Source organism: Mya arenaria, chromosome 13, assembly GCF_026914265.1.
Source record: "Mya arenaria isolate MELC-2E11 chromosome 13, ASM2691426v1".
In the NCBI taxonomy this organism is placed as follows: domain Eukaryota; kingdom Metazoa; phylum Mollusca; class Bivalvia; order Myida; family Myidae; genus Mya; species Mya arenaria.
The window spans coordinates 5,193,649-5,207,317 of NC_069134.1; the positions used below are offsets into that span (position 1 = coordinate 5,193,649).

Here is a 13,669-nt window from a genome sequence, read left to right on the forward strand (position 1 = left end):
ACATCTTGCATTCTTACTTACATCTTGAATTCTTACGTGTACATCTTGCATTCTTACATGTACATCTTGCATTCTTACTTTTATCTTGAATTCTTACGTGTACATCTTGCATTCTTACTTGTACATCTTGCCTTCTTACGTGTACATCTTGCATTCTTACATGTACATCTTGCATTTTTACATGTACATCTTGCATTCTTACTTATATCTTGCATTCTTACATGTACATCTTGCATTCTTACATGTACATCTTGCATTCTTACTTACATCTTGCATTCTTACTTGTACATCTTGCATTCTTACGTGTACATCTTGCATTCTTACTTGTACATCTTGCCTTCTTACTTATATCTTGCATTCTTACTTGTACATCTTGCATTCTTACTTATATCTTGCATTCTTACTTGTACATCTTGCATTCTTACTTGTCCATCTTGCATTCTTACTTGTACATCTTGCATTCTTACTTACATCTTGCATTCTTACGTGTACATCTTGCATTCTTACTTACATCTTGCATTCTTACGTGTACATCTTGCATTCTTACGAGTACATCTTGCATTCTTACATGTACATCTTGCATTCTTACTTACATCTTGAATTCTTACGTGTACATCTTGCATTCTTACATGTACATCTTGCATTCTTACTTTTATCTTGAATTCTTACGTGTACATCTTGCATTCTTACTTGTACATCTTGCCTTCTTACGTGTACATCTTGCATTCTTACATATTTGTACATCTTGCATTCTTACTTACATCTTGCCTTCTTACGTGTACATCTTGCATTCTTACATGTACATCTTGCATTCTTACATGTACATCTTGCATTCTTACTTACATCTTGCATTCTTACGTGTACATCTTTGCATTCTTACATGTACATCTTGCATTCTTACTTACATCTTGAAATCTTACGTGTACATCTTGCATTCTTACTTGTACATCTTGCCTTCTTATGTGTACATCTTGCATTCTTACTTACATCTTGCATTCTTACTTACATCTTGCCTTCTTACATGTACATCTTGCCTTCTTACATGTACATCTTGCATTCTTACGTGTACATCTTGCCTTCTTACGTGTACATCTTGCCTTCTTACGTGTACATCTTGCATTCTTACGTGTACATCTTGCCTTCTTACGTGTACATCTTGCCTTCTTACATGTACATCTTGCCTTCTTACGTGTACATCTTGCATTCTTACGTGTACATCTTGCCTTCTTACGTGTACATCTTGCCTTCTTACGTGTACATCTTGCCTTCTTACGTGTACATCTTGCATTCTTACGTGTACATCTTGCCTTCTTACCTGTACATCTTGCTTTCTTTTTTAATGAAATGTTTGCTTTCTTACCTGTACATTTTGCTTTTTCTTAATTCTTTATTTGGGCATCTACATTTCTAGCTTCATGAAAAATCCTTTGTGTATCTTAATTGGCTGGTCCAAAGTGACATTCAACATATCCTTATGTATAAAATACAGTATTGTGCATGCGTATGGTTTCTGAATTACTTGGCGGTCAATTATCAATTTATTCGTAAATCTCAGATATAATTTGTGTTATTTCTTTTTACTCTAACTAGCTTTACAACTTATTTCCTACATACTTTCTATCCTTTCTAAGTTTTACAATATTCAACATTAATGACAAATGTCAGTAATTAACAAGCATGATGCAAACATCATTAATACGAGTGTTTCATTATAATTTTGTATTACAGCAGATTGCTCTGCGCTAAGAATCATAGGTAAATAAATCCATAATTTTCTATAAATAGTTTTAAGATACGGAACAGTAAAGGGCAAGTGTTCAGTTTATAATATAATAAACTCATAACTGGTCGAGAGTTTCTGTACGGTTCCGTATCAGTTTCCGAACTAGCCCCCTCTTGTGTAAAAGACGGAGCTGTTTTTCATTCTGCTTTGTAGCATGTTACAAAGTGCTTGCTTACATGTGCTCTTCGAACATTAGGAGAATGTGAAGTTTCTTAATGATTTATATACTCCCACAATAGCAACATGCAACTTATATTAACAGATGAAAACAACACCGGTATTAACTTTGAAAATAAACTGCATGGAATATAGCAACCGACCAACATATATTAAACAATTGAATTCTACAGTTGCTCAGATGAAAAAAGGGACTTTAAGCTCATGATTTGTAAAATAAATAATTTTTATTATGAAATTAAGTATGGCAAATCATTAGGACAGTTAAACTTAAGATACTAAGTGGCCAAGTGGTTAATGCGTCAGTTTTCTATTTATTTCTTTACTGGCATGCATTCGCACTCCAATTTAACCAAAAAAATATATACTTAAATTGTTTGTTTTTTTCTGCAATTTCAATACCATAGAGTAAAATAATGACAAAATAAGTGTTTTCAGATGTATTACCGGGAGAACTAATTTATGGTAAAAAAACATGAGCGATTCCCTTTAAGGATGCAATAAGCCAAGACGTTCAAGTCAGAAAACACTTTTGAAACACTTGATGTAAATGTAGAAAAACAAAGTGTACAAGTCCAAAACATAGCAGTATGTTAAGAACCCCACTCCACTCCACTCAGCATTGTCTTTCCTTTAATAGAATAAAACTAGAGCTGGCACACTGGTCAGTGACGTATAACCTCAAATGCCCGAACACAGGAATGCGGGGTTCTATGTTAACTTTTTTGAGAGCTAGACTAGTGGTCCAGATACTTTGAAAACCTAGACCTGACCTTAACTTAACTAGACCTATGTGTTGACACATAATACCATACAAAACATACAAAGTCATACTTAGATTAACAGTTTAGTGATTTCAAACATTTTCTAATAATATACTTCTTCGAGTAGTTTTATTTTAAGTATATTATTACAAAATGTTTAAAATAAAAAACCTGAAACCCTTCTTATTCTACTTCTTTGATTTGTCTTTACCCTTCCATTTCTTTATATAAATACTGCCATTGTTGCTCTTGTCAGAACACCCAAACTTAAAGAGGCTGTTTGACATTTTCCTCAGTTGCCCTTAGCGCTATGTAAGCAAACTGGGAAATGGTCAGTTGTCATAATACTTTGCACCGCTCTCAATATTTACCACATACATGAAAACTTCGTAAACATTAACAAAATAAACATTTAAATGCAGAAATAAACAATCTCTTTATGCTTTACAATATAAGCATAACAACATTGTAAATTGTCATGGTAAGCACATACAGGTTTCCAAACATATTTTTGGACAACTTAATCTGAACAAGGGTCAGTTTTTACACCGTTATGTTGTGGTTTTAATTCGTCGTCATGACATCATTTTGGCTAACTTTGATCGATTTGTAACATGACCAGTTGGTCAAGATAGCTTTGAAAATTGCTAGACCAGACCAAGGATCTACTAGTGAATATTGTTTGGTTGCCCTGGAATGGCAAACTATTTCTTTAAAGAGGCCATAACTAGGTTATAGTTCAATGCACTTCCTTTAATTGTGATTTACCATTGTATGCAGCTAAATTAAATTCCATGAAGTAGTTATATGCTCTATACAAGAAAAAGTAACAAAGAGCAATAACTCTGGAATAAGCTGACATAGAGTTATGGTTCTTGCATAATGCTCATCCTCTCATTATGTTCTATCACTGTATAAAGTTTAGTTGAATTCCATCTAATAGTTTGGAAGTTATGCTACGCACAAGAAAAAGTAAAAAAGGGCAATATCTCTGTAATTAGCTGAAATAGAGTTACGGTTCTTGTACACTGCACTTTCTCTGATTGTGCTTTATCGGTGAATAACGTTTAATTGAATTCCATCCTGTAGTTTTCAAGTTATGCTCCCTGACAGACCAAAAACCTAACGACCAACCACAGGGTGACTTCAATATAACCCCTCAAACTGTGTTTATCAGGGAGATATATAAATCCACATGACTACAGACCAAAAAGTTGCCATGTTTAGAACACAGCAACACCTGAACACAAATCTTGTGCCAACAATTATAAAGGTAGGTACAATTCTGTGATAAATGCAATAAAACAATATTATGTTGAGTTTTAAGCCAAGTATAATTGAACCTTATTGAAGCATTCACACACTTAATTTAGTTCAGCCATATATTTGTGTTTGAAACTGGCACTTTATCTATGTAAGCAACGCTCTTGACATGATTATCTGATTTTTTCCATTTCATCTGAAAATAACTTCAGCTCTTAACCTTGATGTTATGAATACCTGGAAAATTTGAAATCCAGAAACAGTATGTGACCTTATTATCTGTAAAATGAGTTATGATTTGTGCTTCACCATACTTCAAAGACATCAACAATTTACATCTGTTATTAACTTTCTTAACAGAAACAACAGTGAGATCAACAGTATGAAAACAGAATAAACAAGATTGCTTTTTTGAAAAAGTGCTTGTCCCCCCACTGTGTGGCCATAGTTGAGAAATAATCAATAATGGACATAAAATGTGTACTTTGGACTGGACGCGCCAACAAAGGGGTCACCTAGTACTGGTCATGACCAACCTCCATACCAAAGTTCCTTGGTCCAAGTATGAAGTTCCAGCTGAGTCCAAGCATTCTTTTGTTATATAGTGGAAAGAAATGTGACATACAGACTGGTGATTTTCAAATTGCTTTGCACCTGAAGATCACTGTGACTTTGACTCATTGACTTCAAAATCAATAGGGGTAACCTACTTTTTACGACCATAAAGCAACCCAAGTATGCAATTACTGGGCCTAAGCATTTTTAAGTTATTGAGCATAAACCATTATTTTACCTCCAGATCACCTCCACTTTTGACCTACTGATCTGAAAATCAATATGGGTCATCTACTAGTCATGACCAACTGGCATACCAAATTTGAAGTTACTGGGTGCAAGTGTTCTAAAGTAATTGAGCGGAAACAGTTTTTTAACCTTATGGTCAATGCGACCTACAACGTGACCTTGACCTTTGGCCTTCTTATCCCAATATCAATAGGGGTCATCAACTATTTATTACCAACTGATATACCAAGATGAAATTCCTAAGTGCAAGCATTCTTAAGTAATTCAGCAGAAGCCGGTTTTTTTTCACCTGAAGGTCTCCACAACCTTAACCTTTGACCCACTTATCCCAAAACCAATAAGGGTCATATACTAGTCATGACCAACTAGCATACCAAGTATGAATATCCTGGGTGAAAGTGTTCTTTAGTCATTATTGGAAACTGTCTTAAAGGTCATTGCAAACTTGACCTTTGACCTCCTGATCCCATCATCATTAGGGGACATCTATAAGGCATGGCCAATTGGCATATCAAGTATGAATGTCCTGGGTGCAAGCATCCTTAGCAATTGATTGAGCGTAAACATTTTTGCACCCTTGACCTGTGACCTACTGATCCAAAAATCAAAATGGGTAACAATGACCAACTGGCAAACCAAGAACTAAGTTCCTTGGTGCAAGTAACTTCTTTAAGTTTTTAAACAGGAAAACTGTTTTTCACCTGAAGGTCACAGTGACCTTGACCTTTGACAAACTCAGGGGTTTCAATAAGACCCAAAATCAGGAATCTTTAGGAATTTTCATAGAATTCGTAGGTAGAGTTGCGCGTTTGATGCACAATTCAAAATGTTTATATTTATATTTATTGTTTATATTCAACCAATACAAGAGTCTAGCGTAGGGGCACATGGGGATGTGTTTGTGTGCATTGTCTCATTTTTCTCCTAAAAATCATGTAAAATAAAAAAAACAACAGACAGTTAAGCATTTGAAACAATCATACTGGCATAAATACACAAAAAAACTAGAAGCGCCGCAATGCGACGAAACCAGGTTTTTGTTATGGGCTATCAGAAATTATAGCCAATTAATTTGTTGTATGACTTTATCTTTACTTTTATCAAAAAGAGACGTAACTGAAAATTACTGTTGGCGGAAACCATTTTTCTATTTTTAGTAATAGTGACCTTGACCTAAGCCCCTCCACACTCAAAAGCAATTCCAAGCTAGCTCTTCACATAAGCTACCTACACACCAAGTTTCATCAATATCTGTCAATGCTAACTAAAGTTATTGGGCAGAAACCATTTTTCTATTTTAAGTAATGTTTTAAAATAAAATGACAATAAAAATCACTGCCCTTGCTTAAAAAAAACACTAATACAGCATAGAACATTGATAAAATAACTCTGAAAATCGTTCCAACAAAAAGGCGGTTTGGCGTATTTTGACATGATCGTAGACATGATAGGTAAACCCGACATTAAGCATCAAAATATTTTGGGGGTTACAAAGAAATGTTCATCATGAATATTTTACAAATACACTTTCAAAACATTTACTGATAAATTAATGTATTTGATAGCGTTAGCGCCAGCTTTTCTATGTCTACAAATCGGCAGTGACTGTCTGCTTCAAATCAACAATATTTAAAATAGCGAGTCTCGTCTGTACAATACAATTATTAATTATTTTAAAAGGTTTAATAGTGCTTGACAACATTTTTCACCATCCCTTCGGATAGCATCTTACAAACTTTCATCTTGGAATGAACAAGTTTTCATTGTATATTCTGATTGGCTGACATTCAATAGCTCCACCTCCTGGCGATGTTTCACTAATTGGCTCTTCCTAATTATCAGATTAGAAGATGGCCTTTTATGAATACACAGGTCATCTGCTCATTGCACACAATAAGCTGTCATATGACACGTACAAGGGATATGGGAAGATGAAAGGGCAGTACGGCATATTTTAAGCAGTCAATGGTGCAGCATATGAAAACGTCCGGTCAAATTTAAAGAGGCGTACAAGGCTATTATAAGGAATTTTCAAAACGCCTGGGGTCAAATTCTGGGACGTTTTTGGCGATTTTGCGGACGTATAATACATCTAGGTCCGCTTATTGAAAGCCTTGCTGAAACTGATCTCAAAATCAATTTGGGGTCATGTCCTAGTCATGACCAACTTGAATACCAAGTATAAAGTTCCCTGAACCCAAATGATCTTCAGAAGTTGAGCAGAAACAGGGGTTTTCACCTTAAGGTCACAATGACCTTGACCTTCTGATCATACCAAATATGAAATTCCAGCATTCTCAAGTAATTAAGCGTAAACATAGTGTGATGTATGGACTGACTGACTGAGTGACTGACAGGGCAAAAACAATATGTCTCCTCCATTCATTGGGGTAGACATAATAAAGTCCTTTTATAACAGCAAGCTGGTGTAGAAATTCAAGAATCTCTATATCAAGTCCTTAGAAACAAGAGATGTTTGTCAAACATTATGCCCCCCCCCCCCCCCCCCCTGAGCGCCATGTTGTCAGGATTATATGGACAATTGAATGAAACATGCATGGACCGAAATGACAGGCAATTTTAAGATTATGACCATTAAAGTGTGAGGATAGAGTGTGTTATGACCATGACATTATGACTCTATGAACTCAAAATCCAGAGTCATCAGCTGGTCACCAGAAACCTAAATGTCAAGTTCGAGGGCCATGGGTGCAGGCATTGTCAAGTTATCACACAGACAAGTTTTTTTCGTTCAAGGTCACTGTGACCTTGACCTTTGACCCAATGACCCCTTAAATCATAAGGGGTCATCTACAAGTCAGATGCAACTCCAAGTCAAGTTTGAAGGCCATGGGTTCAGGCATTGTTGAGTTATTACTCGGACAACCTTTTACCATTCAAGATCACTGTGGCCTTGACCTTTGGCTCTATGAATCCTATAATCAATAAGGGTGATCTACAACATCCATGTCAAGTTTAATGATCATAGGTTCAGGCATTGTTGAGATATCAGTGGGAGAAGATTTGCTAACTTTTTTGCGTTAAAGGTTACTGTGTCATTGACCTTGGCCTGATGACCCCCAAAGTCGATAGGGGCCAACCTTCATGTCAAGTTTGATGACCATAGGTCAAGGAATTGTCGAGTTCGCTTTAAAGGTCACTGTGACCTTAACCTTTGACCCCTAAAATCAATAGGGGTCATCTACTGGTCAGGCCCAACCTCCATGTCAAGTTTGAGGGCCATGGGTGGAGGCATTGTTGAGTTATCACTCGGACAACCTTTTACCATTCAAGGTCACTGTGACCTTGACCTTTGGCCCAATGACCCCCAAAAACAATAGGGGTCATCTACTGGTCAGGCCCAACCTCCAATTTAATTATGAGGGCCATGGGTGCCGGCATTGTTGAGTTATCACTCTGACAACCTTTTACCATTCAAGGTCACTGTGAACTTGACCTTTGACCCGATGAGCCCCAAAAACAATAGGGGTCAGCTACTGGTCAGGCCCAACCTCCTAGTAAAGTTTGAGGGCCATGGGTGCAGGCATTGTCAAGTTATCACTCGGACGACCTTTTACCATTCAAGGTCACTGTGACCTTGGCCTCTGGCCTGATGACCCCCCAAAACAATAGGGGTCATCTACTGGTCAGGCCCAACCTCCATGTCAAGTTTGAGGGCCATGGGTGCAGGCATTGTTGAGTTATCACTCGGACAAGCTTTAAAATTATTTTACCATTAAAGGTCACTGTGACCTTGACCTTTGACCCGATGACCCCCAAAATCAATAGGGGTCATCTACTGGTCAGGCCCAACGTTCATGTGAAGTTTGGTGACCATACGTCCAGGAATTGTTGAGTTGTCTATCGGACAAGCTTTGGTCTACCGACGGACCGTCGCCAACCGACCGACCAACATACCGACATGCCTGTGCAAAGCAATATACCCCTCTTCTTCGAAGGGGGGCATAATTAAATATACATTTATAATGTCAACTCAGATGGCACGCAATCAAATATCTTGAGCATTCAACACAAAGGGAATAATTATAGATATATAATATTCCAGCCTCTAAGATATTATTAGACTTTGCCCCAGCAAACCAAGTATGATTGGAGAACATCAAGCTATGGTGCTAAAACAGAGAGGATTATTCCCCTAGAGGAAACAGGTGTACATTAATAAGACACTTTTCACAATCAAATATGTACAGCACTTGCTTTGCAATTTCTCCAACTTCATCTTCAACATTTCCATACATACTGCAAGCCATTTGGGAGTACAGGTTTCCTATGTTTTGTGAATAAAAGGCTAAGAAACACAGACACAGGGACAATAAGTATTCAAATCAAGAATCGTCATGCAGGAAAGCAATGAAACAGGATCAGCATTGCCAGTACTAGCATTAACGATTTATTCAATAAATGGACCTAATATATGATACTTTCTGGCACATGTAAAAAGGGAAACAACAAGTCCTGATAATTTCAACAATAAAATCAGCCATTTTACATTCTTAGAACTGCATCACCTTTATGTCCAGAACTTCACGTGCCATTTTAGTTTAGTTAAAATCCCACTATTCATAACAAAAATAGAGCCAGGACATACCTAATTACTGTGAAATCATTAATGTTCGTGGGCATGAAATTTCGTGGTTTGCCGAAAAAAAACAATTTCGTGGGTACTTGAATTCGTGGATTTTCATTTTTGAAAAAAAAATAAAATCGAAGATGCGATCGTCCTAGATCGTCTGCATAATATCCACGCGCTGGCATGTGATTTCCGTCTTCTACGTCACTCGGTCTATGACACTCGCTTATGTGGTACGACATGCCAATTAGTGCATATACCCATGTCACTTATCGATTTAATTGGAAATAAAGGTAATAAAAGAGGATGTACCCTGATCATAAATACAGATAAGGGAAGCCATTGAATGCCAATTAAGAATTTTGCAAACTGCGAAAACACCGAAAAGGTGCGTATATTGTCACGTTCAGTGCTTAGTAACCTTCAATGTACTAGTAATCAATTAATTATTTCATTAAATAAAAAAAATCGAGTACAGACACTCATCACGCACATCTTGTAAACTTGGAGATTTTCATTAACAGCACACATTTAAACACGTGCTTATAACTGTCATTTGCTGCATAAAACAAATTTAATTGATTTGGTTCATTATTTGTTAAAGGCAGTTATAATATATTAACAGAATAATGATCGTAATTTATACAGTGAGACAGGTTTTAACACTGTATACTGCGACCTCTGTAAATAATATACTAGAGTATGTACGTAACAAGGCAATTGAAAAAGTGAATAAACGGTTTATATTTCGTGGGATCTTGAATTCGTGGATCACCCAACCCACGAAAACCACGAACATTAATGCCCCACAAACATTAATGATTTCACAGTATACTATATATATGTACATATATGCCTATATTTAGCATTCTATAATAATAAAGCTGTAAGTGTGACCTTGACCTTTGAGATTGGGACTTGAGTCTCCCAAGCAACATGTCATGTTAATGTACCGAGCATATGTAATTTTAAAATCCCTCTCTGCATGGCAAAGAGCCTGGAAATGACCAACTATTCTTTATATGCATACATGCAGCATTCCATTATGATTAAACTCCAAGTGTGACCTTGAAGTTTGAAGTAGGGTCATGGGTCTTGCTGCTATACGCGGCACGTTGTCTTTGTATACTAAATACATGTCCAAAGTAATTTTAAAATCTGTCAATGCATGACAAAGTTACAGCCCTGACACACAAAACCAGACAAACAGTGCTATTCTAATATGCCCTCTGCTGGGGGCATAAAAATAACAGATTGATAAGCACTAACTAAGATATTACCTTTAGGGCTGATGTACATGTAGCTCCTTCCAACCTTCCAATCTTGTCAACCTCCCAATCTTGTCAACCTCATGCTATCCAGAATGTTGCTTTGTGTGCCATCCACCTTAGACATCTAATTTACATTCATCAGCAGTCTATATAAAGGGTAAATGAAATAAGCAACATTATTATATTCTCTTCTACTTTAAAAACAGCAAGATGCATCAAAAAGTAAAAGCAAACAATGCATTTATGAAAACTATGTATATCATGCTTTTGGTATCAAGTTTTATCCAAATTCAACACACACAGACCAGAACAAATTCAAAATATCAATGACTTCATATCAATAACTTCATTGTTCATCCGAGCCAATTAGCTCATTTGGCTGAGCACCTGACTTTCAATTATGGAAACCAAGGTTCGATCCACAGCATTCTTCTGAACCTCTGACACAGAGACTCTCTTATAATCAGTAACATGAACATTTAATTATACTTAACTTTTATAAATGTTACCAATCAACCTACCTCAATTTGAAGTCTTCAGGAAGATCCACCATGTTTAAATCAGCGCAATGAAAAATCACAGTTTACCTTACACTGGGAATTGTATGATGAAAATAGAAAATTAAACTAAAAATATAATTATTTTCATGAAAATGATAAAGAGTCTATTTTAAGAAACAACAATAAAAAAACACCTAGGTATAGCTGCTTGTACCAATTGATGTTTAAGTTGAGAGTAGTTAGAAACCAGTAGTCCGATAAAAAAAAAATGGCACCCTCAAAATAATGTTCAATAGAGAAAACAATGAATGAATGTGATTTTAACAGCTGCATAAATAATTCACCTATGAGGCTACTGAGCTTAACATACAAAAAAACAGTCAGAATATAACTAGTACCGGTACATGTAAAAGTACTTGTTATGTAAAAATCATTATTTACTTTAGGTCAATCCACTACAGAACTAAAGCCCTTTAAGAATTCCTTTTGAGATAAAATCATACATAAGAATCTCTTGACTTTTGCAAAAGTGCTGGGGAATCTCAACCAGACTTCCTTGTATCCCACCGCTGTCCCTTTCGCGTGCTGTCCTTTCAGCATTAAAACCAAAAGGAACCCGTTAGAAATAAGTTCTTGCACTTTCACAGGTTATTCTTGACCGCAATGTCTAAAGAAATACATAAACCTGAAATACATAAACCTAACGGAAAAAGTTTCCTTATATGATATTATGTGTTGTGGTAAGAAGTCTCCATAATTCTCAACAACTAGTCAAATCTTCAGAGGAAAAGTGTGCCGGGAGCAGGACTCAAACTTACGACCGCCAGAACACTATCAGAAGGGTTTTAGCAGCTGTGATAACCTGGTGGCTGGTTCTTAACCACAGACACTACATAAATAAATGGTTCATCTGTATACACAAACTGATAAACAACCTGAACAACAACTTGTGTCAACACTTTATTTTACATTAGACAGTCTCCTGACACCTTTTTCATAAATATTAAGTCCACATCTTTAATGTGAATGTGTTGGATTAAATGCTCATGCCATAAAGATGTGTTTCATTTAATTTGTGTATGGAACTTACCAAAAACAATAATAAAAATTCAACCACTTTTGTCCAATGAAAACATTCAGGATCACAAAACGCTTACACATCGAACTCGTCACGAACTCGTCAGGCGCTTGATTAATCGTCAACAGTCTCATATTACGCGATTTTGTTCGTTTTCTTTGTAATCTGTGTTCAAATTATCTAGCACTACACTTTCACATGCTGGAACATACGATTTATTTATCCAAAAATGATATAAAAGGTATTTATGTCCTACCTAAATAATTATTGAAGTTTGTCATATATTTTCGCGACAAATACTAAGATGGAAAGCAAAGATATTAGCCTTAGACTGTTAATTGTGACATAAAATGTGAGTGTGATTTCAAAATGATTGGAATTATTGGCCATGTTACTGCCGTAATTCACCTAAGAGATCGGACACCTTAAATTAATTATTTTTTTCGCTGTCCGAATACATAGAAAATTACCATTTTTACATTTTATTTACATGTCTTCATGTTTGCATTTTACCACTTATTAATTTATCCGTAGTAATCAATGGTCATAAACTTATTTATTATGCCTATAAGTGTAAATCCTTCATCAAGTTAATTAAAACACCATTTTATACATGCATTGAACTGAATAAACACATTCTATCGGCTTCAAATCAAAGAGTCACACTGTGTGACGTCACATAAGTTACAGTTATACCCAGGAGGATCTCGTGGAGAGCATGGACATTGCTATGCAGGATTAATGTATAACTGTACGATTATTGCTTCATACAGTCTATTAATGTGGTACAAGTTTGAAAGTTTATTGGCAGATCGTTTTACAAACGTGTCATGTCTATGTTTTCTTTAGTCTATAATAATAGACGTGTTATACGGGATTCTTCCAATCCCTAACGTCTAAACGGGAATGTGCAAAAAACGGGGGTGTTTTAAAAATATTGAAATTGTTTTAAGTGAAGTATTTTATGGTTGAAATTGATCATAAAGAGTTATATTCATATTTTACTATGTAAGTGAAATGTTATTTTGCACTAAACAAGCATTTAGTGCATTAAAACAAGTTGTTTACCTTTCCAATAAAACGAAAGCTGACTGACACAGACAACAATTATGCGAAGGGGAACAACTCTATACAATCGTAATAGCTCGGCCTCCTCCGACAAAGCTTCGAGATAGACCTCGTTATACAATCGTAACAACTCGGCCATGGCCGAAATGTTCCGAGCGATTTAAAACTGTGCCCTAAAGCCTTGCAGGTGCCCTTCATGTATATATCGTTATGTTTTGACAGAATGAAATGAAAAAAAGCTGTCAAACTCATAATTATAAGTTGGATATTTATTTTTTTGTGTACGGAACTAATATAAAATAACATTATCTGGTAATATTTCTTGTTTTTATGATATTTTATAGACGCTATATGCTTTAACCCGGAATCC

The 13,669-nt window shown here is 35.9% G+C and overlaps 3 protein-coding genes across 4 annotated transcripts in view; 1 reads left to right on the forward strand and 2 right to left on the reverse strand.

Annotated features, from left to right (window-relative positions):
- The window catches only part of LOC128214794 (heparan sulfate glucosamine 3-O-sulfotransferase 5-like), a 45,928-nt gene extending 35,242 nt beyond the window's left edge, over window positions 1-10,686 (reverse strand). The window contains exon 1 of the mRNA XM_052921448.1: window positions 10,663-10,686. The gene's annotated coding sequence lies outside the window, so the exon portion shown is untranslated. The remainder of the gene's footprint in view (window positions 1-10,662) is intronic.
- The window catches only part of LOC128214793 (heparan sulfate glucosamine 3-O-sulfotransferase 1-like), a 71,139-nt gene extending 58,835 nt beyond the window's left edge, over window positions 1-12,304 (reverse strand). The window contains exon 1 of the mRNA XM_052921443.1: window positions 12,244-12,304. The gene's annotated coding sequence lies outside the window, so the exon portion shown is untranslated. The remainder of the gene's footprint in view (window positions 1-12,243) is intronic.
- Window positions 12,305-12,329: 25 nt separating this feature from the next.
- The window catches only part of LOC128214797 (nardilysin-like), a 29,014-nt gene continuing 27,674 nt past the window's right edge, over window positions 12,330-13,669 (forward strand). The window contains exon 1 of one of the 2 annotated variants that reach the window (XM_052921454.1): window positions 12,330-12,472. In XM_052921454.1, coding sequence (XP_052777414.1) covers window positions 12,430-12,472 — 43 coding nt within the window. In that variant the 5' untranslated portion in view covers window positions 12,330-12,429. The remainder of the gene's footprint in view (window positions 12,473-13,669) is intronic. The other variant, XM_052921453.1, reaches the window with a different exon arrangement.